The 24,918-nt window shown below is 36.0% G+C and overlaps 2 protein-coding genes across 3 annotated transcripts; both read right to left on the bottom strand.

Moving 5' to 3' along the window:
- Window positions 1-2,301: 2,301 nt before the first annotated feature.
- On the bottom strand, window positions 2,302-3,006 carry LOC113331364 (cysteine-rich receptor-like protein kinase 14). The gene has a single exon (XM_026578076.1). It carries the CDS (start codon window positions 3,004-3,006, stop codon window positions 2,302-2,304), a length of 705 nt encoding a protein of 234 aa, XP_026433861.1.
- Window positions 3,007-20,548: 17,542 nt separating this feature from the next.
- On the bottom strand, window positions 20,549-24,606 carry LOC113331399 (signal recognition particle receptor subunit alpha-like). Of its 2 annotated transcripts, XM_026578106.1 has the most exons (10): window positions 24,446-24,606; window positions 23,290-24,277; window positions 22,736-22,820; window positions 22,564-22,659; window positions 22,294-22,446; window positions 22,054-22,161; window positions 21,822-21,941; window positions 21,505-21,630; window positions 21,301-21,384; window positions 20,549-21,211 (listed from the first exon to the last, which is right to left on the bottom strand). In XM_026578106.1, exons 2-10 carry the CDS (start codon window positions 24,252-24,254, stop codon window positions 21,086-21,088), a joined length of 1,863 nt encoding a protein of 620 aa, XP_026433891.1. In that variant the 5' UTR covers window positions 24,255-24,277; window positions 24,446-24,606; the 3' UTR covers window positions 20,549-21,085. The 2 variants fall into 2 exon arrangements, with proteins under 2 accessions (XP_026433891.1, XP_026433892.1); XM_026578107.1 differs by lacking the exon at window positions 24,446-24,606 and having other exon boundaries at window positions 23,290-24,394.
- Window positions 24,607-24,918: the final 312 nt, after the last annotated feature.

The following is a 24,918-nucleotide window of genomic DNA, read 5'->3' as shown; positions in this document are numbered from 1 at the left end:
ATTTTATAGCATATTCATTTCACTTTTGTGTTCAAGATCCAAACTAAATTTGGGTACGAAGCCTATGCTAGGCAGTTTATACATTGACTTATAATTTTACGGTTCCAAGTCTACCATGCAAAACATTCAAAGACACACAAAAGAAAGCACAAGAATCAACTATGTTCACCTCATCAGATTTTCCTTCAAACTTATATAGACCCTAAGTCCTATAACTGTTGCTTACAAAATCAATACCCTTAGTTATAACAAGTTTTCCACATTTAATTAATATCTTCAATCTTTTACCATCTTCAAGAGAACAAGATACAATATTATTTCATATGCTCGGAACATGAAAACTTTATTCAGTGTGAGAATATTACAGATATGAGCTTATGCTCGACCTTTCCCTTTTATGCAACCTCTGTCGCAGATGAGTTACTCATATAGAGTTTCTCGACATCCCTTATCCTCTGATAAGAGGTGAACGGGTCTCTGTTTCAACAAACATACTTAGTGGCTCCAGAGTCCACCCACCAGTCTCTCACATTGGTTATTAAAATAACTTCCGACATCATGGTTCATTTTGTGTCAACTAAATTAGCATTAACTTTCTACTTATTAAGGTTTTATGTTGTCTACACTTTACTGCCGTATGGCCAGGAATTTTACAAACATAACAATCACCCTTAATTAAAGTAATGCCGGATTCAGTTTTACGAAACATACCTTTATAATGAAGACTATGCTTAGAGTTGTGTTTGATGTCCTCGCCTTTGTCAGCTTTGGAAGACTTGTGTTCATCCACATGCGCCTGGTAGCCATGTTCCTTTTCAATTTCATGTCACAAACTTCGTTTATACTCTGACCACGGACACGGTAATTTCCCAATCACCTAATACACCATATCTCACAAACCTTAGTTCAGATAAGATATGAGTTTTGAAGATAATATCTAGATTTATAAACTTCGTTTAAACCACCATATCAAAAAACTCATGGTTACCCCATAAAAACTACTTTAGTTAACAAAAAAATTATGCCCGTCAGAATTTTTCAGGAACGTTTCTCAGTTTTGTAAAATATCAAAAAAATACTTTTACAACTCCAAAATTTCTGAAATTATACGTGGGTCACTATCAGGATGTCTACTACTTTGTGTCAAAAGGGTTCATCGAAATTCCTTCTAGGTTAAGAGATAAACTCTAAACTCTACAGCTGACCAAAAATTCGTTTTTGTTTTTCACTCCACAATTAACATCCATGATTCACAAACCAACCAACCATTTTTTTATTATTACAAATACTAATGTCTTAAGATTTTTGGGTGAAATAATCAAAAACAAGAAAAAATCAAATAAGTAAAAGTTATTGATACTTAGCTCCTTTATAACGGAAGTGATCGACTTGATGAAACGAACGAGCTCTCCAGATCTCCGCAACAACAATAAGGCAAAACTTTGGAAAAAACAGAGTGAGTCACGTGTTCAACACGTTGCCCTTAAGACATTAGCGCCCGGCTACACTCAAGAGTGATGCTATAGCCCTCACAGGACGGATATCTCCAGGATAAAACACCCTACTACACCTACTACTAGCATATGTAGTAGATGCTCAACTTGAGCTTGACAACTCCGAAAAAAACCCTAAGGAAAATCGCGAATGCAAAAGAAAACAATATAAAATATTTTCCTTTGGGGGTCCCTCTAAAATATAGAGCAACCCCTTTCCCATAGATTTTACAAAAATAGTGAATTTGTTTATATAATTGACAAATACAACTTAAGAAGAAAAACTTCCCGATGTGGGATTAAAAGGTTTATTTAGTTTCTTAAAACTACTAAAAATTGGAAACTCCACGATGTGAGACTAAAAAGTTTCATTCATAAAATAAAACAATAAATTATAATTTTTTATTAAAATTTTAAAAAATTATTTTTTTATTAATCGTTTTCCCACAGTTATAAAACTAAAAAAAACTAAAATCAAATGACCGGCTAATAAAATGTAATTTCGCGCGGAAAGGTTTAGCCTATGATTCCTACAATATGAAAGCTGACCTTCAATTTTCCTTTCAAGTACTTTATTTCTTCTCTTAATGCAGAAATACAAAATGATTATAATGGATAATATTATAATCAGCGAAGAAATAACTTTAACAAGCAATACTTTAAACGAAATATTTAGCTTTGCTGCAAGAACATGAATAAATTCCAAAATTAATACTAGTAATTATCATCTCCGAACTAAACCATCTAACATACATGTAGTTGAGTTGAGTTGATAAAAAGGAAACGTCTCATATTTAAAATAACAGCTTCAACAAATAACTCCGCCAATTACACGCCCTCTGAACCGTTTTCGAATATCATGGATTTCCCCACGAAGACATTGAGTGCAATCCTTAACTGATAAAACAGAAGTGCACTGAGCCATCCCATATATTTTCTGTGAGGGCATAACCTCTATGCTCCCACTAGCGTACAAATTTTTATTAGTTGGACAAGACGAAGAAGAGACACTATGAGAAGCAACTTCTGTTAAAATATTTTCCATCAAATTGTCGAATGTTGGATTAAACTCCCCTGGGCTTGTAACAAAGTCAACATTAGGGAGAGTAAATGATGGTTTATCACGCATGATTGAGAAGAATGACCGAGCGAAGTATTTTAAAACAGTTAATTCTTTGTACTTAATAATTGCTTCTTCAAAGTTTGGGCAGCGGCGTAGTATTTCTTTAGCGGCTAAATCAACATTGTCTCGACATTGTTCTAATGTAATATCACCTATGCACTGGTAAGATCCATAAGCGGCATAGGGATTTCGACCGATTGTGTTGTTGTAATATCCATTACGAACAATGGTTTTGTTGAATGAATTTGTTAAAGATGACATAACAAGATTAAGGTTGGACAGATACGTACTAGAGTTAATATTACCTCCCGAACACAAGTGAAAAACATTATTCGTATCAATTTGTGCATTAGATTTCAACACTGCGTAGCAATGTACGTTGAATATCATAATTGTGAAAGAATTTTGATGAACATCTGAAAAAGACTAGTCATATTTCTTGCTTCTTTGTTTTTGTGATAATGGGAGCACTCTTATATATGATTTGCTAGCTTTAATATGTCACTCATGCCTGTTCATGAGTGGGTTCAATTTAGACTTCGACAAATGAGTGGGTATAGAGCATTGAACAATCCATTTTTCACGATGTTATTTGATTCTTCACTAAGACAGTTGAAAAATCAACATGTAGTTGAGTCGTTCACAGTCCACGCTCGCCATGGCTCCACCTCTGGAATAATGTGGTCAAATACTGCTTTCTAAGGTACAATTCTAGTGATGTTGAACCATTAGAAAGGAAAACTAGAGAACGTTAATTTGGAGTTCCCTGTGGAACCCGACAACACTCTTGTAGCAGTCTTGACAAAGAAAGTCTAGATCTCAGATTTTTCATCAAAAGAGTTAAGCCAGAGATATTTTAGTATATCTAGGGTGGAAGAATTCAGAGCTGTAGGGTTTTCCTCTTTAAGCCTGGCTGACCGATGACCAGCTCCAGCCTTGGCATGTGAAACTCGAGTGATGTTACCATTAGTCTCATTTTGCATGGGATAAGATTCATTCATTTGATGGGGGCGATTTTAGATAGGGTTATGGGGACCAATAGAAAACTACCATGTGTCATTTTTAATTAACTGATTTTTTGCTAACTAATTTTTAGGTAAGGGTATCTTAGGAAGTTATTACAGTAAAACCTCGATAAATTAATATACTTGGGACCGCCAAATTCTATCAATTTAGTGAACTATTAATTTATCGATAAATTAATAAGTTATTAATATATCGAAGCATACCGAATTTAGATTTCAAAAATAAATTTTTAAAATATTTTCCATAATAAGATTTCGAAAATAAGTGTGTAGAACAATTTCCTATAAGAGCAAGTATTTGCAGATTTTATTCTCAAATCAAATTGTTTTATAATTATTTTATGACATAATATCCGATAATATATTGCATATTATGTGTGTAAATATAAAAAATTTGATGTTAAAATTAAAACAATAAAAAAAACAATACAAGAAAATCATTGCGGAACTTCTCAACATATTACAAAAAATTAGAAATGGAGTCCAATATTATACAAATGTGAACAAGAAACAAATAATTTTGGATTCATATTTTAATAAAGCACCATATGTAGTGATACTACACTGATTATTAATTTATATATTAGTGGCCCTATTGGAAGCTTAAATTTTTTATTATCTTATAAATTTAGCAGGGTTATTAATTTAGTACGCTGGCCCAAGTCGGAATTGGCAAAAAAAATATTATTTTAGCGAAGTTATTAATTTATCACGGATTAATTTAACGAAGTTTTACTGTACTAATTAATCTTCCTCGTTTGATTCTCGTTTAGTTGATATTTCTGGAAAAGTGTTATCAGAAAAATATATATTCTTCTGAATGGTGTTATTTTTCGTTTACAGAAAAACATATATATTCTTCTGTACTAATTATATATTCTCTTTATGGAAATAATCGATTTTTTCAATTATGATTAAAATAATAAGTTATTATAATGATTACCAAACACATATATCATCCATTATAATCTGCATAATGGATTTTGGGCTGATAATCCATTAAAATAATGGTTAACAAACAACCCCTAAGAGAAGAAAGAAAGTACTTCGAAGGAAAATTGAAGGTCACCTTTCTTACTGTAGGAATCATAGCTTGAACCTTTCTGCGCGAAATTACATTTTATTAGCCAGTCATTTGATTTTAGTTTTTTTATTTTTGTAACATGTGAAGAGATTGATGATATTCAAAGTCTTACTTTGATAACTGTATGAGATTAACAGGGGTGGGTGTTTCCATAACAGGTACCACAAGAGATCCCATGGCAAAGAAGAAGGAGATTGCATAACTGCTCAAGATGCTTTGGAGTGGGCTTCTCAACTAAACTGCAGGGTCTTCAACTTAATAAGAACAAACAAATTGCTAAACAAAACAATACAAGGTGGAGCCAGAATAACCAGCTGGAAGACTCAGCTTATTTTCTACTTAAACTCTTTTGAAAAACTAATTTGTAAGGACATAAAGTCTAGTGACTATTTAGATTTCAATCTTTTAGCAAAGATTGGGGGTAGACAACAAAGTCCTCAAACATGGGAGGCAAATGAACTTACTACTTTCTGTGAGTAATTTCTCTCTTATATATATATATATAATACATTTAAAGTGTTGATTCTTTGCATATCAAATTTACTACGATAAGCACGACTACATGCAAATTCTCAGATGCGAATAAGCTTGGGCGAGGAAGATTTGGTATTGTATACAAGGTACTGACAACATGAATGTATATTGTGGTGACTTTAAATACAATTACAACACTTTCATTTTATCTCATTTGGTTGATATTGAAGAAAATCAGTTTCATCCTACTTTAGATTGAGTAAAAGAATTTGGAAGAACTACAATTTATGTATACAATACTGGATGATATTTCAGAAGAAAAATATATATTCTCGTTTGGTTGATATTTCTGGGAATACAGTTGCTGGTATTAGGATCAGAAAAATATATATTATTCAATAGTGATATTTTTGTTGATCATAAAAAGGTTAAAGATTTACCAATTTGATTAATGATATTCACAGACCTTGATCAATTAGAGAAAACTAAAATATCACTGGCGTTGTTATTGCTACTGTCATTGACGAAGATGTAAAAGGAACAAATATTTCAATCTTTTTCTGCGGAACAAATCTCACCTGTGTACTCTCTCTGATAACACAAAGAGACTGACAACGACGATCAGATTTATTTTTTATTTTATTTTTTTGGTCGGCGATCAGAATTAATGTTTGGGTTTTCTTGGTATTAAAAATTAGTTACGATCAAGATCAAGAATCATGAAAATAAAAGTCTGATCTTTTAATCTGACATTAGTTTTTCTTGTTACAAACAAGATTAAGATCCAAAAATATGAAAATAAAAATCTAATCTTCGCCTGTTTACGTTATAAATTCATGGAGAGGAAGAGAGTTTTTCTTCCTTCATACTTCGTTTGTGAGTAAAAAAAGGAAACCAAAAACAGCCTATATTACCCTAAACACCCTTGTTATAAAAATCAGAAGATTAATTAGTTGGAAAAGTCAATGACAAATGGTAGCTTTTTATTGATCTCATAACCCCATCCAAAATCGCCCCTATCAAAAAAATTGCTCCATTTCGGTAAGGTGTTTACTAAATGAAGTCAAAAAAAGTTACAGCCGAATAAGTAACTTCCTTTTAACTCGATTCAAGGGAAAAAGTCACAAGTTCTGAGAATTCTTTTGCTTCTGATTTATGGGATGACATAAGCACTTATAAAGATCTCCCTACTCGTGTATTATACACACTAGGATTCTGAAGTTTTAGTTTATCTTTCGGATACTAGAAAATTGCAATTGGCGATAATAATAAAATCATTATTATTTTAACAGGAGTCCAAATTTGTTCACACTCCTCTAACGAGTTTATATTTCACATATTCTTCTGATTTGTTGATTATTTAACTGATGGTCCCATTACCCTCCATGTTTAGAATCACGACCCTCGTTACATAATTTTCTAACTTAAATCAAGGGTATAAATTGAAATATGAAATATACACTCGTTAAGGAGTGTGCACAAAATATACACTCCCTCTGGTACAAACTCATGGATGCAAAATACCTCAATGGCAGAAATGTACTCAATATGGACATCCATTCAAAAGACAGGGACTCCTGGATATGGAAAGGTATCCTAGAAGGCATCAGCAATATTCAACAACACTGTATCTGGATAATTGGGAATGGAAGAAAAATAAAAATTTGGGATGAAATCTGGATACCAGGAACTTCTACAAGAATCAATAAACCTCAACATTTCCCTCACCAAATGGAATATGTGGAATCTCTACTCCTACCAGATGGTAATTGGGATGAAAATTTAGTGCAAGAATACTTCTGCAACACCACTGCTCAAGAAATTCTTAATCTACAAACTCACCCACAAGAGGAGGATAAGATAATTTGGAAACTAAACAACACCGGAACCTTCTCTGTCAAAGATCTATATAAAGCAAAGATTGACACCCTGTACAACAATGATACTCAATCAGGAAACTGAGAAGCAATATGGCACTTGGATGTGGCTCTAGTCATCAGTATTTTCATATGGAAATGTGCCCATGGGATTCTACCCACTAATGCTAAAACAACTAGCATACTACACTACATTGACCCTCTATGTAGTGTGTGCAATAGTGGGCAACAAGAAACCATGATACACATGCTTCTAAACTTCCCTGCTGCTCATTCAGTATGGCAAGAAATCCTTGGTCCTCATAATTCTCAGTTTGATAACAATATTATCTTCATAGATTGGCTAAACTCCTGGTTTCAGACTGGGGTGGTCAACAAAGACTGCAGCATTTATGCCACCACATTCTGGTATATCTGGAAAGCCAGGTGTGATTGGATATTCAAACAAGTTGAGCCAAAAGCTGCAGTTACTGTTATGCGCATTACTCAACACCTTTGCAACCATCATAGAATCCATCACCTGCCAGAACATATCATGAATGATTTTCATCTTTTAGCCGAGGAAAGTGGTTCACCCATGAACCATAATAACACTACTTATGATATGGAAGTGCATGGGTCAACTGTTTTTGGAAAAACTATCAAGATATGCACTCTACAAGACCCTGAGAGTTCACTTTATTATACTGCACTGACTATGGTAGAATATGCAAGACACGTCATTGGAACCAGAGGATATGTAGGATACTGTGGAGCTTGGGGAACATGAGGAGCATACCTAACTTTCCAATGGGCCAAAGAAATGCAACACACCAACATAGAAATATCTGCTGAATCAATGGAAGTTCTAACTCGCTTCAAGTCTCTATACCATGAAGCCGTCGAAGGAAGATTTCATCTAAGTTACTATGAAAGAAACAAACATCAGGAGGATAATCATGTTATAGATACCATTCCAGTTACTTTTGTTTTATTCAAACTCTCTCTTATCTATCGCCTCCAAAATTTGGATACTTTTAATTTAGCGATATTTTGTAAGAACAATGCTGGCAGGATGGGTAGACCATTCCCTGCAACTATCTTGTATCAGTCTTAGGTGCTTGCTTTTCCGAGGCCTAAGTTTTCCTATAAAAAAAGAGTGTGCACAAATTCTGACTCTTTTAACAGTCGACACTTTATTTTATACAATCAATGATGCATAAGCAAAGCTCATAATTTTAACAGTCAACACTTTATTGTTTTTGTCTATCCTTTCTAATTACATCCAAAACTCATAATTTGCCGAGAGCTCCTGACCGCCCATCATGTGTAAGTTTCAAGTCCGGGCGGGGTGGCCTGATACATACCAAGCAAAGCACTATAATTGGCCGACTTTAAGGGAGACCTTCTATATGATGAGAAATCTGCATTTTGTCGGTCATACAGAATGTCCCATACTTTTAAAATTGACTTTTTCGATTTTACAATCTTACGAAATTGACATTAAACCGGAGATAATTGATGAAATTGATCATAAATTTCTGTCAAACATAATCAAACAAGCAAATTAACTGTTCAAAGTGCATCAAATAATCCATTCAATCGATCTGAATTGATGAATTTTAATTTCCTTTTCATTAAAAATTTATAAGAAAAATCAACTCACAGTTCTGAAAATCCAAGGATCAGTAAGAGTATAATTTACTTCATTTCGATGCAAATAGAACATTCAAGTCACCATTTAAGTGATTGAACCTCTTAAATTTATTGAATTGAGCCTCAGAATTTAAATTCAGTAAAAACAGAGATATCATTGATTAAAAAAAAACAGAGTTCTCCAGTCATGTAAAGAAGATGGAGTTGTGGGTCGGGTTAATGCAGCCAAATCACTGACCTGACTCAACAATGGTCGATAACTCGGTGATGACTCAGTAGTATCTTTGTCTGTTTTTTGAAGAAAATATCAGAAAATAAAAAATCCAAAATGAAAATCAGGAGAATAGAGAAGCTACAACTAGTAAAAGAAGATCAAATGAAGATTCTTTTGCTCTTTCTCTGTTTTCGTGAATATGAGTTTTGATGGTAAAGGCACTTGAGTGGGGAAAGGAGAAAGCCACGATTGTAGAAGAAGAGAGGATGTTGGCAATCTTGTGTATATACTGCATAAAACAAACAGAGAATAAGAGAAACGCAAACCCAACTAGACGAAATCAAAGTCGAGGCAAGGATTATATCCTCTAGCCATAAAACAGATTCACCCCGCACTGGTGCTTACGGATTATCGATGTCTGTCTCCCAGGATACAACGACTTTCTTCTCGATGTAGTAGCACTCCAAACTTCGAGAAACGGCGAACCAAAACTTAAAGTGATGAAGTCTCTCTTTGACACAAAACTTGAAAGATGATTTTGGAATGCAGTTGAAAGATGATTAGGTTTCCGATTGTTTTCTATCCTATACGTGCGGGTATTTATAGAAGATACTAATACCTCTTCATTGAAAGATCACAATGCTTCATGGAGTTGTTTTCTTACGAAAGGTTAAGTCCTTTCACGTTTCTGATTTCTTTTAGTTTCCAAATTGAAACTACCCTAACTAACAGGACCAGAAACTTAATTGGGCCAATTCCAATTAACTCCAAAACCCAACTCCATTAGTTATTAGTAGGGCTGCACAAGACCCGGTCCGTTTTACCTGTACCGACCCGGAACCGGAAAAACCGGACTCGTACCGAACCGGAACCGGAGTAGACGGGACAGGTACCGGTTCTTAAAACTGAGAACCGGAGTAGGCCGGTACTGGTACTGGTTCTGGGATGAGTCCCGACCTGTCCCGGCCCATATGTCCCGGTTAATGGTAGTCGTAGATTTTTTTGGGGATCTTACATCCTGACCGTCCGTCATAGGTATAAGTTATACCGTATAACCCTATCTCTAATTCTATCGACTTTCATTTCAGTTTTCTTTTTTTTTTCTTCCCTGAAGAGCAGCAGTCGTGACTCGTTCTTCACTACCATTCATGATTCACCAGTGACCAGTCACCACCATCATCGATTCGTTAAGGTATAAACTAGGATACTTGCTCTTCTTCTTCTTCTTCTTCTTAGATTTGTAAGTTACTTGTAACTCTCATGGGATTTGAAATCGATTATGGAATAAACTAGGGTTTGAAACTTTGAATCGTGTAATACTAATATACTGGATTTGAAATCGATTTAAACTAGGAGTAACAATTGTTTTGTTATTATTAAGAATCTAAGATTGAAATAGGGTTTGATTTGAAATTGAATTAGGGTTTGATTTGAGATTGAATTAGGGTTTTTATTTTGTGTTGACTGATTTATGTGATTCCGTATACCCATGTTGAGATTTGATAAGCAGTAGACAACTAGACATGGATATATGTTAGTTTTTGTTTTTATCAATTCCATTCCCAAAATCTGTGATGTTGAGTTGAGTTATTGTATAGTTAAAATTGCTTAAGCTAATTGTGTTCAGTGTCTCTGTTTCTGCCTAGTTGAATTGAGTGTCCTGGTAGTTACAAGATTTGAAGCTAGTGAAATGTTATTGTTTGTATCATGTTTTTTCTGTTGCTGTGCATCCCATACCTAGGTGAATCCATGTAAAAAAGTTCATGGATTAATTTTGTTAGTTCTGTTTAATTGTTTTCATTGAAAATATGCAATTGTGTATTTAGTATGCAATTGTGTGTTGTCGTTTTTAATTGTTTTCATTGAAAGTCAGATATGATGTTTTGATGTAGTTGTATGTGGTTAATTTTGTTAGTTCTGTTTACTTACTGCATATAATGTTCTTTACTTCTCTTGCAGGCCTTTGAGGTGCTAAATGGGGAAGCGCAAAGCACCAGATGATTCCAGTTATAGCATTGTTGCTGTTCCTACACCAAGTTCAACTCAAACTCCAAATACAACTGAAGTTGGATCATCCTCTCAAGCTGCATCTAACACTGATGATGGAACTGAACCTACGCCAACAAGTACAACTGAAGTTGGTGACAGCAAAAAGAAGCATGGTAAAGTGAGATCTAAAGTTTGGTTGGAGATGACCAGGATAAGTGACGTTCAAGATGAATGTCATCATTGCAAGGGATTGTATGCTGTTGACAATGACGTACATGGAACTTCTGGATTACATAAGCATTTGAAGAGATGCCTTAAAAATCCAAACAGGAAGGTAGAGAAAGACAAGGGACAACAAACTCTGTTGATGCCACCCCCAAAACCAGGTGAAGATGGTAAACTTGTTTCTCATTCTTACAGCTATGAAAAGTTAAGAAGGGCTCTTGTTGAGTGGATAATCAGGGATGAAATAGATTTTAGAGCAGTAGAAGGTTCAGGTTTTGTGGAAATGATGCAGGTGGCAGAGCCTAGATTCAAGGTTCCAGGGCGTATGACAATTTATAGGGATGTATTGAAGATGTATGTACAAGATAAGAATAGCCTAAAAACTTATTTCTTGACATCTAAGCAGAGGGTATCTTTGACAACGGACACATGGACATCACCAAATAATTATAACTATATTTGTGTAACCGTTCATTATGTTGATCAGAACTGGAAGCTACAAAAGAGAATACTCATGTTCTGCCAAGTTGAAGGTCATACTGGTAATGCAATCGGTGAGAAGCTGGTGGATTGTTTGAAGGATTGGGGTCTACAAGATGTATTTGGTGTCACTCTAGACAATGTCAGCGCAAACAAAGTGGCTATTGAGCATTTGAAGAATGTTGTCATTAAATGGACAGGATCACCAATTAGAGCCAAATATTTACATGTAAGTCCATGTTCTTGCTCTTGTCAAATATTTCTTTTTGTGATGCATTTTTAAGCATTGAATTTGACAGTATACTTTTTGTTTTGTTCTTTCTCTAGGTGAGGTGTGCAGCCCATGTTCTTGCTCTTGTCATAAAAGATGCAGTAAGGCTCTTTAATGTATCAGTTAGAAGAATAAGGTCAGTTGTAAAATACGTTCTTAGTTCTCCTTCTAGGCACGAAAAATTTAAGCAATGTGCTTCTCTAGCAAAGGTAGATTGTAAGAAATCTCTGATTTTAGATGTGTATACTAGATGGAATAACACTTACTTGATGTTAGATGCTGCTGAAAAATATGAAACAGTTTTTGCAATGTTAGCACAGATTGATAAGGACTTTCAACAGAGGTTTATCTTTGAGCAAGAAAAAGAATCTGTTTTACCTACTGATGCTGATATTGAAGAAGCTATAGCTAGTAATGTTGTCATAGAAGACGTGTTTGAGGATACGGAAGAAGAGGAAGAGGTTGAGGTTATGGAAGATGAGGTTGAGGAGTTGGATCCAACAAGCAAGATCAAGGCAAAGCAGAATAAGAAGAAAAAGATTCCTCGTCAACATGCTCCTTATCAAGAAGATTGGAAATATGCTAGAGGTCTTGTGAAGTGTCTAAAGGTATTCTTCGATGCTACTGTCAACTTTTCTGCATCTATACAAGTCACTACTCATATGTTCTTATGGCAATTGTTACTCATCAATGAACAATTAGTAGAATTTAGAAACAATGTAGCATCAGATCCTTTTATTGCTCGTATGTCTCGTCTAATGTGTGCTAAGTACCATAAGTATTGGGGTGTGTATGAATCAATGAATTCTGTAATGTTTATTGCTCATTTGTTAGATCCAAGAGAGAAACAAAAGGGTTTGGAATTTACTCTTAATTGTTTGTATGAGAATAATACATGGGAGGTTCAAAGAGTTATGAGAAAGGTGAAATTATAATTTGAGGAACTCTTTGAAGATTATAAGTCCTTGTATTCAGTTCATGAGGAGGGGTCAAGTAGTGATGCTCATACTGTTGCTTATCCAGTTAGTGTGCAATCTGTTGGTCTGTTTGCTAGAATTCAATCAAGGAGGAAACAACATTGGGACACCCCAAGTTGTGTTGAAGAGGCAAGAACAACTGAGCTCGACAGGTATTTGACAGATGTGATTGAAGGTGGAATGCGTGAAATAGGTCAACCTGACCATTTTGACATATTGGCTTGGTGGCAGGCTAATGCAAGCAGGTATAAGATACTTTCATACATGGCAAGAGATATATTAGCCATGCATGTGTCTTCAGTGGCCTCTGAATCAGCTTTTAGCACGGGGAAGCGCGTGCTGACTCCATGGAGAGCTTCTATGTCTACAAGGACAGTCGAAGCATTGCTCTGTACACAAAGCTTTCTTCAAAAGCCCATTGCTCTTGATCTTCTATGTGACTATATACCTGATGATGCTGTTGAAGATGAGGCAGGTAATATATTAGGGTTTCTTCTATTTAATAGAACTTACTTTTCAAGTTTTCTTGTATTGCTTGCTTACTTTCTTATTTTACTTTTTTGTTCCATGTTGCAGCCATATGGGATTCTCTGCTAAAAGAAGCTTGATGTAAACTTCGTGTCAGTGACTCAGTGCAGCCAGTGCCATTGTTCGAGAAGTCCCCCATCCTTTGCAAGGATTTCTTTTCATTTCTTGTCGCAGACTTATGGAAATGTTGTTTTTAGTACTATGTTTTAATTTTGAACTTAAAGTGTGATACACTTATTATTCTGTGATGTTTTAAACCTTTGTTATTTTGAACTTTGTAATGTTGAACTTAGTCTTAGACTCTTAGTCTTAGGTTGTTACTTTACTGTGTCTGTGTGTGTTAAAATTCAGGTAAAAAACCGGTACGGAGTGTAACCGGACCGGTCTTACCAGGACAGGTACAAGTCCAGGTACAGGTCCTCAAATTGAAGAACCGGTCAACTCCGTGTACAGGTACCGGTTCCAACAGAAAACCGGACTGTACCGGCTCATGTACAGCTCTAGTTATTAGACAAGGGATTTTCCTTTCATATGAAAATTTTGTTTAATTTTCCAACAGAGGATTATGCCTTATCTCCTATGAGCTACTCAAATGACCAAAACACCCATCCATTATTAGCGTAAATCAAGACGCGTAGGTTAAATGTAGTCTTAGTCTGTGTTTCGCTTCCTCAAACAAAAAAATTAGGAACGGAGATTAGTAGTAAAAATTAAACCGGATCGATCTCGTTTGGATTTTCGGTCGGCTTGGATTTTCGGTCGGCCTCCCCACCGCATGCGGTCATCTAGTAGTACATTTGCTTCCATCATTGGACGACGACCAAAGGGAGGAGTCCCTATGTGATGAAAAATAACCAAAAATGTCAGTCACAAAGTTTGTGCAAAATAAAATAAAATTGATTTACAATTCCATGAAATCTAGAATCAAATCGACATAATCAAACAAATTGATTAAAAAATTCCTTCATATACATTCATACAAACATATTTCCAGTTCAAACTTACTAAAAAAATTCATTAGATCGGACAAATGATTCGGACTCTGAACAATTACAGTAGCAGTAAAACGGGTGGAGAAGACGACGGCATACGGGTCGGATCCGGATCAACTTAAACCCGAACGTTATTCACGAATCTGGCCGAGTCAGCTAATTTACCGACCATCTGAGTCGTCATACAAACCCTGTAAAAAAAACAGAGCTCGGAAAAGACGACTTACAGTTACTCTAGAGCTAACAAAATTCAAACTCCATCTAAATCCGTAACTTAATTGAGCAAACACTTCCTATCAAAATCTGAAAGGGAACCTACCTGAGAGGTAGAATTGAAATTAAACAGTTTTTGCTGGAGAAATCAGATTATTAAGAATGGGTTTTGGTGAAAATATTGATTACTATGTTGATTGTGAATATCTTCTTCTTCAATAGATCTGATGATGATACACATCCAGTGATATCCATTTCCATCTCGTTTAACAACCAAATTTTATTCTCTATAGAATCATAGAAGAACATGAAACAACCCCTTCATTGGATATAGCAATCACTTTTGATCTGATTAAATCCAAAGAAAATGACGATGGAGATGAACAAAAAGGTTGCTTTTTAGAGAGAGACAGAGTCACAGAGATGAATATCAAATGAATTTTATGTTTTTAAAAATAGTAGCTGACGATCTAACGGACGTAAATGAGTGATGTGTTTCACTTATAACGTGGATGAACAATACCTTACCACGTTAGTTGACACTTGGACTAATTTACAAGTTTAACAATTGTGTAGAACGACTCTTATTATTGTGCACTATCAAGAATGCAAGTTTCAAGTCATGCTATGATGGCTGTTGGCAGCGAAGTCAATCCTGGAAATACACAACAACACGGAATGAGAGTAGTATATAATCTTCCACGCCCATAATTGTGTTCCTTTATGTTGATGTGGTGAATGTCTCTTTCAAAAATTCCTTTTGATGTGCAAAATTTGGAAGTGTCATAAGCCATAAAGGGGAAAATGCTGGAGCACAATTCTTTTCGTGTAATTGTAGCATCTGTAGTTTGATTAGTGGATGAGGCTGATAGTTCAGCGTGAGACGGACCTTAAAATATTAGGACCGGCATGGCGGCATATGGTGTTCTGAACCTCGCAAAAAGGTTTGAACATCAGGCTTGAACATCAGGTGCGAACATAAATCATGTCAACTTCTTTTGTGGAAGCAAATTTTTCAGACAATTTGTTAGATTCTATTGCATTATCATGTCTCATAGGTATGAGATTTCTAGTTTTGATTTTTAAGCTATTGGTTTTAAAATAGAAGGATTGTTCTAGTTGGATTCTCTACTTCATACGGTAATACATATTGGTAATAGGTGACAGTTTTTTTCCGCTGGGAGACCATCACTTTTAGATAATCTCTCTAGATCTCTTAGGAGTAGCCTTTGATTGCCTATGATTCTAGAATCGATGTTTTGCCTCTGCAGTTACTGTCAAGCTGAAGACCCCATGAGCACTGATGTCTTTAACTGCACCATTTTCAATCACAGAAAGACTAGTAGTGAAGTAGTCATCACTTGAATTTTGTTAGTGATCAATGAATTAACTATTAAAGCAAACCATCTGCAGGTAAAAAAAGTTTTACCTGATCTCTTCAAAAGAGCAACAATGCGAAAACAAGTTTGGAGGTTACAGCATAAGACATAGAGGACATTATTTGGACCCTAGGACTGCATGATAAAAGAGCAACAATGATTCAGCGCTTCTCTTCGGAGTATCTGTGGAATGACTGGAGCCGCAAAACCGACCTTCATGGTGTTGGCAAGTAAGTTGCGCATACTTTACGTTCTCTTAACCTATCTTTTCTTCTGAAGGAAGCCATTTTTCTACCCCATATCATGTTTTGATCTATTTCTTGTTTCACGGGTCTCATTTCGATAGGTATGCAGCTGATGCATATGCAATATTCTGCACACCGCAGTGGGATCAAGTAAAACCCAAGGATCATATGCTGAATGAATACCAGCAATTTCTTCATGAAGAGTTTGGGACAGCAGCTTTGGCCTAGGTTGGTGATAGGGTTGCTCCCTACCCAACACATGGCTAGGCTAGTTAGGGATGATATCTCTTTTGCTGAGCGACGTCCCTCCATATGATGGTATTTTGTCAACTCTCATCTTTCACTATTTCTGCTTTGTTTACAATTTTATGTAAGCTTAGTGTCATTTTATAGAGTGGGCATCATTACTGGTTAGTGAGCTTTACACAGAAAGAAAAACAAAACAAGTAGTGAAGAAAGTAGAGAATGAAAGTTGTAAAGCATATAGTTTAAAAACTATCATGAGAGTTCTTTAGGGTGTCAGATATATATAGAGGTGTTGTAACTGGTATTTAACTTCTTGTAACTGCCCTCAAGTCCTTGACCATTTTATTTGTACATAATAGTGTTTAAAAATTATGTAAAGGTCTGTTTTGGTTTTTTGAAATTTGAACATTCTGATATTTGCACAAACCATCTAAACCTTACAACTTTGAATTGTAATGCACGCAACACTGTTTCCACGGCTTGGACTTTTATGTGCAGACATGAATCTCTCAACCTCTGAACATTTTATTTGTACATTTCATTTCATTTCTGTAATGAAAAGAAAATTATCAACATTTATATTTAAATCATGCCTAGCTATGTAGTTCTTCAATCTTTTCAAAAACTCAATAGTTTCAATATCAAGTTCACCCAAGGTAGTAAAGGCTAAGGTACCAAAACTGTAACCATTGGTTCTACGTACTTTTATTATTATGCAGTAATGGTTTTAGTTTTGATCATTTGAGACTTTACCCACCTACTATTATGAAGAAAGTATTTATCATTATATAAACAGATCCACTTCTGTGAATTGTAAGCAAATCTTGTTTTCTAGTATTTATCTTGGATTGCAATAACATTTCCTTTATTGGGTTTAACAATAAAATATTGACACAACAAGCATCTAAACATTCACTATTGATGGTTTCCTATTGATAAGTTCTTAAACCACAGTAGCCAGAAATTAGGTTGTTACAAAAAGTTCATTGTTTAGTAGAAACTATAGTGAAGCTGAAACAAAACCCCAGCTATAGTCTCATTTACTTTCAGCAAACATAGTATATGTTCTGGGCCGGCCCTGAGATTTGGATGCCCCAAAGCGAGAATAGAAATGTTGCCCCATACATACAGGCTCATTCAAATTGAATTTAATTTTCTTAATTCGAAATTTATCTGACGAAGAGAACATTACATGGAAACTACATCTGCAGCTACAGCGCTGCATCTAACCAAGAGGGGTTGGTTTCTTCCTACTCCTCAACTAGTGAAATTGATAGAGCATGTTTTGCAAGACAGTCTGCAACGTTATTTGCGTCCCTCTGCACGTGACTACATTTCCGGAAAAGGAAGCAAAAATAATTGATTTTGAGAGCTGTATCATCACTGCGATTTTATTCAAGCTCTCATCCAGTGAATAAAGCACTCTTGTAGCGAAATGTTGTTTTCTCGATCCTTGAATTTGCAAACTCATCAAACTCTTTAAGTCATGAGAGTCATTCGCTTGTCATGGTGAGTTCTCCGAAATAAGTTCACAAGACGGTGAGAAATGTTTTGAAAGACTTGTTTTGCTGCCCTAGTCTGTAATCATCAGTTGTAAACTATCTCTACTACTTTGCTTGTGTCTAAAAATATCACATCTTAAACGCCTAAGATTGTTGTCCATGATCATTCTATTTACTTGAACTTAGAAAAACATTCCTCTACTTCACCACTTGATTCTTTTCCTACATATCTAAGAATGCATTTGATTAAATTGAATGATTTCCCTGCAGGTGCTTCCTAGAAGAAATGTTCATCTAGCGAGAAAAAAAGAAGAAGAAGAAATGTTTCAGGTGGATTAGTATTGAGGCTGGGAATTTAGAGGGTGCCATTGGAAACAGTCTATCCAGCTAGAGGGTTTAATATCAGTCTTCAATCTTGCATCTCCCAATTAGCTTGAGAATTCCAAGTAAATTAATATTGACAGTTTTATAGATCCATAAAACTAGGAGGCTAAATAATCTCTTTCCGAAAGTTGTTAATAATGCAAGGAAATAAAAATAATTTGGCTGCAAATTCCGTGAAATATGTTTGGAAGTTTGAAACGGCTAAGAAATTTAATTATTTCAAAAGCTCATCTCTAAACTTTTTTTGATGCCCCACTTAAGTTGCTGCCCCAAAGTTTGACTTCGTCAACTTTGCCTCAGGGCCGGCCCTGTATATGTTCTTGTTTTACTTGTTCAGATTCTTATTTTAAAATCTCTCTCTCACAATAGGTTTTGTTTGTTAAGGTTGTTTCCTTGAATTCCATTTGATGAATATATCTTTAAAACTATTATATTCTGACTCATGGATTTCTCTGAAGACTGGTAGTCATACTTCCGTATCTGCCCTCTTCTTCTTTTATCTGAACCATCTACACCTAAATCTTCACTGGCTCCGCTTCTCTTTAGCCCTTTCTTTTATCTGTTTATCCACGTCATATCTAGTAATTTCTCTACAATTTCTGACAACAACCTCGGATTTTGCTCAAATGCCCTGCCTTGCCAATGATATCTTGGTTTTCTTCCCTACTCGATAACTACCATCATCTCGGGTTTGTTAAATTATCCCTAAAGAGGTTCCATCTTTTTCTTTTCTTTCAAAAAAAAAAAAATAAAATAAAAAAAATAACTATCCCAAAAGAAGTTGAAAGTGTGGATACATGATCAGAATGTGAGTTCGAAAACAGTAAAATTGTCAAGATTATGGCTGGTTTGTTTATGATGGTGCTGCTTCGGCTGTTGCAATTACTAGTTTAATTGTATTACGCCAAGGCAAACCAAGCACAATTAGTGGATGAGATCCCAATGATCAGTGAAGGATCAATGCAGATCTTCTGTAGTCATGCACTACGGAATGAGTACGATAATCAAGTGGCAACTTTTTTTTTACAGCTTTGTCGTCAAGTACTCATTTGGAATACTTCTCCCTGCAGGTCATACCAATACATAGTGCCAACAGTAACCAGCATTAGAATATTAAGGAAAAGGAGAATGATACAGCACCAGCAGTATCAGTATCTTCGATGATGGTTCCTCTCGGAGTAGTTCTGTGCCTCCATTAGATGTTAGTGGTGCTGCAATATACGGGAGAGCGGTCCTGCTATTGTGTTACCTAACCAGTATGATGATATATCACATCTGGCTTTCTTTTTTTTCTTTTTCAGCAAATAAAAGATTTATTTGATCAACAAAGAGGGTACAAAAGATTAGTACCACCAAAAGAACAAACAAAAACGAGCAAAGAAGGCCAACTGACTATTACATGATTGAAGCTATCAGACTCGGAACTCCTTCAACACCAAGTACCATGATGACAACAAGTATTTGGCGTTTTTCTGCACAGCAACAGCACTACTCTCTTTACTTCCAAAAGCCCTTGCATTCCTTTCCAACCATAAACTCCAGCAGATGACTACAGGAATCATATTCCACATCAAGTTTTGTTGATTTGAAGGCTTTTGCATATTCCAGATATGAAGCATAGAGCATATATCAGATGGCCTTGTTAAATGCCAATGAAGCTCGTCTCGGAAATGTGTATGAATCCCAACATATCCGTTGTTCCGTTGGTTAGGATCTCTCATAAAGTTGATTTTTTTTCCTTGAGGAAGATCATTTGGCAAATGATGCAAGTTCTAGTGATAGGATAAGCAGCTGTCCTACTCTCTGGAGGAAGGCTCCGTTTCATCAAGTTACGAATCTTGGGATATTAACGACTGCTTGCAATTTGTTCAATCAAGGCAGCTTCACCACACTTGTATGTTGTTTTACACCCCCATAAAACACTGTTACTCGACAACAACTTGTTAACCTGGGTTAGATGCACACGGAATTGGGACTCGTGAGACTCAAAACAGTTATAATGTTATCAGATTATCACCATCGATCGGATTATCTTGTCTCTTTAACCTTCGAGAGATTCAGTTACTTTTGACACCATCGATCAAACCAGATGTTCAGTAACAATGTAAATAAAGATTCCATGCATAAAACAAAGATATATGGTGACAATGGATCCCCAGGGTTATTCACCAGGGTCATCAACAATAACAGAATAAGAAACGGTTGAAATGCACATAATACATATAGATAAGAATAAGATCACAAAATTCAGTAGAAAAACTTAATCATGCAAAAAAACCTAGATTATGAAACTCCATTCTAGCTGCCTATCAAAATGCTTTAGGAAGAAGGTCAAGCTTTAAGGTCATGTGACCAACTTTTCTTTAACCGGTCTTCATGGTATGAAGAACTTCATGGGCTACAGCAATATTACCTTAGGAATAAAAGCAGACTGATTCTGTGAAACTGATTAAACCTAAGTTAAGAATGCAACTATAGACATACGAGCCTGCTAGAAGTAGTTCCACCACCTTTCTTAGTTTTGTGCAATATAAAATTCCTAACATGTAGAAAATTCAATTGCCCAACTCTCACAGGGTCTAAGGCACCACAAATAAAGGAGACATACATTATCCTGAATTTTAATCAGAAGTCGAAACACCAGGAAACCAATCTATAGCTATTCCTCCTGACTAGTCGATCTTTAGCATGTAATCTGGACAGAGCTTTTTCAATGAGGGGAATTTCTTTTACTTGAGGAGAGTCTTGACAATTGTTTTGACATTCAGCTTCTTCAAATCTGTATAGGACTGTCCACAACCAACAAACATCACTGGTGCTCCCGATATATACACCATCGAAAGTGCAGCTCCAACCTAAATCCACCAATCAACCACACGATTAGAAAGAGAAACGAGCCCAGTATGACTCTTTTACTTTTCTTTGAATTACAATCTCATTTTACCTTATCATCAATACAATCGAACTTTGTGAGCACAATCCCATCAATCACCCTGGAAGTAGGCGAGTTTGAGAGATCTGCCAATTTCTGGAAAAAAAGAAATGGAAATAAGGAGGGATTTCACTAGGAAGGAAGAAAGACAAATAAAATACATCAATAACCCGTATTTCAGCATCACTATTTTGTACTTGATTTTCTACAAATTACCTGATTGAACTTTGATAGTTGATCTACAGCATCATTGCCAACCAGTGCTTCTCCAACAAACAGAACTAAGTCTGGACTGTTGAGGGATATAAGCTTTGAGAGGGCCCTCATCAATGGCTCGTTATCCTGGAGATAACATAAAAAAGTACATTTCTTTAGCTTGGCAAGCGTGAAACTAGTTACTATGGAGTGTCAACAAGGTTCAAAACTCCATTTACGCATGCCAAAAACTAGTTGCGGCGGTCTCTGAATATGAGATGAAATAGTTGTTCTAAACAAAAACTAATATATGCGTATGATAAAAGCTAACTGTTTACCTGCATACGCCCAGCTGTATCAACAAGCACCACGTCAGAACCGGTTCGGCTTGCTTCTTGGATGGCTTCCTTTGCTACAACAGCAGGATCTCTTTCATAACCTTTCTCAAATATAGGAATCTGCATAAGAAAGAAAGAATATATCAAAATTTACAACTAAGTCATCAAAAACCATTAGTTATGAAATTACTAAAGCCCAAGACGAAAAAACTAAGCAGTTTCATCTCCATACCTGGAGCCTACGAGCATGAGTTCGAAGCTGTTCAACTGCCCCTGACCTGAATGTATCGCAAGCGGCCATCATAACACTGATATTGTGCTGCTGAAGCCAGTATGCTATCTGCAATATGATAAGCGAGGATTATTAAAACGGGTCGCCAGTAGCCAAATACTGCCTCGAAAGTTATGACAAAACTGTCTCCTGTACGAGTGTACTTCTAAGTTTAATTGACACTACAAAAGTTGGCAGAACCTTAGCAAGGTTGGTAGACTTTCCGACTCCATTTACACCAACAAAAGTGATTACATATGGCCTCCCTTGCTCCTTGGCAGCATGCACATCCCTCAATACATCGATAGAGCGCTTGGGAGTTAAAATGCGAACAAGGGCGTCTTCCATTGCTGCCTGCACACATCATTACATCTTAAATTCAAGGCTATTACATGTAAAATACTGAAACATACATGCAAGTGGTTCATGATTCAGAATACTGATGCAGAAAACTATTAAAATCACACATACCTGAACTGTTGATGACACTCTAGTGAATGAAGCCAGTTTTTTTCCTACAAGACTAGCCGCTACGGATTCACAAAGCTTCTCAGCTATTTCTTCAGCCTAAGAAAGCAATTAAGTGTTATAAGCAGGTTTCATAACCATGTGAAAGCCAACAGAATTGGAGAAGCCTGCATACCACATTCTTAGTCAAGAGCCTATCTTTAAGAGCTTTGAGAGCTGGTTCCAGGTCTGACATCTCTAGATTTGCTTTTCCTGCAATGCTGAAGATAATAACGGGACGATGCTTCAGTAAGAATGATATAAAATAATTCTTACAGAGATATCTATCAAAACCTCGTTAATTGAAAGAGATCACATGAAAGAAGATAGCAATGAAAGAGTTCAAAGTTACAAACTGGCATACAGAGGGTTATCCAGATTGATAACCTCATGCATAATTAGTTATCTCTAACAATTTAATCATATCCAGCCAAACCAGGATCTCAAAGCTGAAATTAAGCAAATAAGACAGACTGGGACTCTAGACCAACCTAAGAAGGTTAGACTCAAAAAGACTGTGATGTTCAGCACATCTGTGCAACGATGTGTAATTGTGACCCAACATGTCACAAATAGAAACACAAAATTCAAGAAACTTCAGCCTGGGGTGGTAGTGTTCAAGAATTGGCTAATAGCACAAGAAACATAAGAAGAAAAAAGGCATCCAGTAGATAAGACATAGCAACTTACCTCTGAAACATTGACGAAAACCATCCTTTCTTTTTCTCATCGATCTTGGGGTCCTTGCCAGCTTCCTCATCCTCCTCCTCCTCACTTTCGCTATCACTGCTAAAAACTTCCTCTTTGTCCATCATACTTTCACCATGATTCTCTGTAACAACTTCCATGTCCTCAATCCCTCTCTCATCAACAGGATCTGCGAAATCCAGCTTGGTCTCTGGTGGTGAATCATCCCAAACTCTATTTTTCTTTGTTGCTTTTTTCTTTGGCTCCGCCTTCGGAGGAGCCTTTGTAACAACACTTTCTTGTTTCTTTACACCTTTTGATCTGAGTTTAAGAAGCTTATTTACATCAAAAGCCTCAGAATCTCTATTCTCTTTATTATTATTATTAACAACAACATTTTTCTTAACCCTGTTTTGATGACCATTAGAGTTTCCATTCTCCTTATGCTCTTTTGCAGAATCACTATCCCCACCATCTTTGCTAGAGGTATTCCCATTCTGCTTTCCATCTGATCTCACAATTGAAGTCCCCCCTTGTTTCTTACCCAAAGCAACTGGAGCAGCCCTCCCTACTTGCTTCGATTTCTTCAACTCCTCCGCCCTAGCTTCAACCTCATTCCTCAACTGACGAAAAACATCATCAAAATCATAATAGTTTGTCCGCTTAGGATCATAAATCTCAGAAAATTCTTTCTTCACCATAGAGAGAAGATCATCAACATAAAGAAGATGAAGAATCTTCTGATAAACAGCAACAAAAATCAAACCAAGATCATTGTTGAATGTCCATTTCAAAGTGTAAGCAGCACCAGGAGCTTCATAATGATATGAGGAATCTGCAGATCTTTCTTCTAACAAACACGATCTAATCAAAGTATCGATTGGAGATCCTTTAAGAGCATCCCTTAGTTCTTTACAGGTCCATAAAATTAATCCTCCTCTAGTAAAAATCAGTAGCTGTTCTAACATTTTCGATTATTCAAAACCTTATCCTACAATCAGCAAATCAAAATAATAATAACAATTTCAGAAAAAATATTTATAAACATCGAAAGAAAACCCTAAATCGAATTGAATTAGGAAAGTTAATAGACAGCAATCCAGTTTTGATACGAACCGGAAATCCGAAATTGATAAATAAATCGAATCGAGAGAGATACCTGAGAATTGGGTGGCGGAGTATATGCGTGTTAGTGCTGGTGGTGGGTGTAAGGAAGGGACGGCGGAGACGAATAGAAAATGGAGGACAGGAAAACACGGCTGGCTTCTATTTATAAGGAAAATAGAAATATACAGAAAAAGTCAAACTTGTCCACTGTTTTTCTCTAACAATTTTTTCTGACAATTGTTTACATGGAGTATATTTTAACAAGTCTACCAAAATCCATATAGATCCAGATGCCTCAAAACTCCCGGTACAATCTCTTCAACTGCTCTGTTGCACCAGCAAACATCCGAAATCTCACCAACGGGAACCGTTAAAGGTGAAATATCAGGCCCAGATTCTGCTTCTGATAAAGCATGAAGAAATCTTGAACGCTCCACTTCTGTTACGGCTGTTGATGGAATCAATGAAATGCTTTCTTTGGCTCATTTGATAGGAATACAGCTGATGCAACAAAAAGATGAGCCC

This window comes from Papaver somniferum, unplaced genomic scaffold (genome assembly GCF_003573695.1).
Source record: "Papaver somniferum cultivar HN1 unplaced genomic scaffold, ASM357369v1 unplaced-scaffold_125, whole genome shotgun sequence".
NCBI classification, from domain to species: Eukaryota; Viridiplantae; Streptophyta; class Magnoliopsida; order Ranunculales; family Papaveraceae; genus Papaver; species Papaver somniferum.
This window is presented reverse-complemented; position numbering and strand designations above follow the sequence as displayed.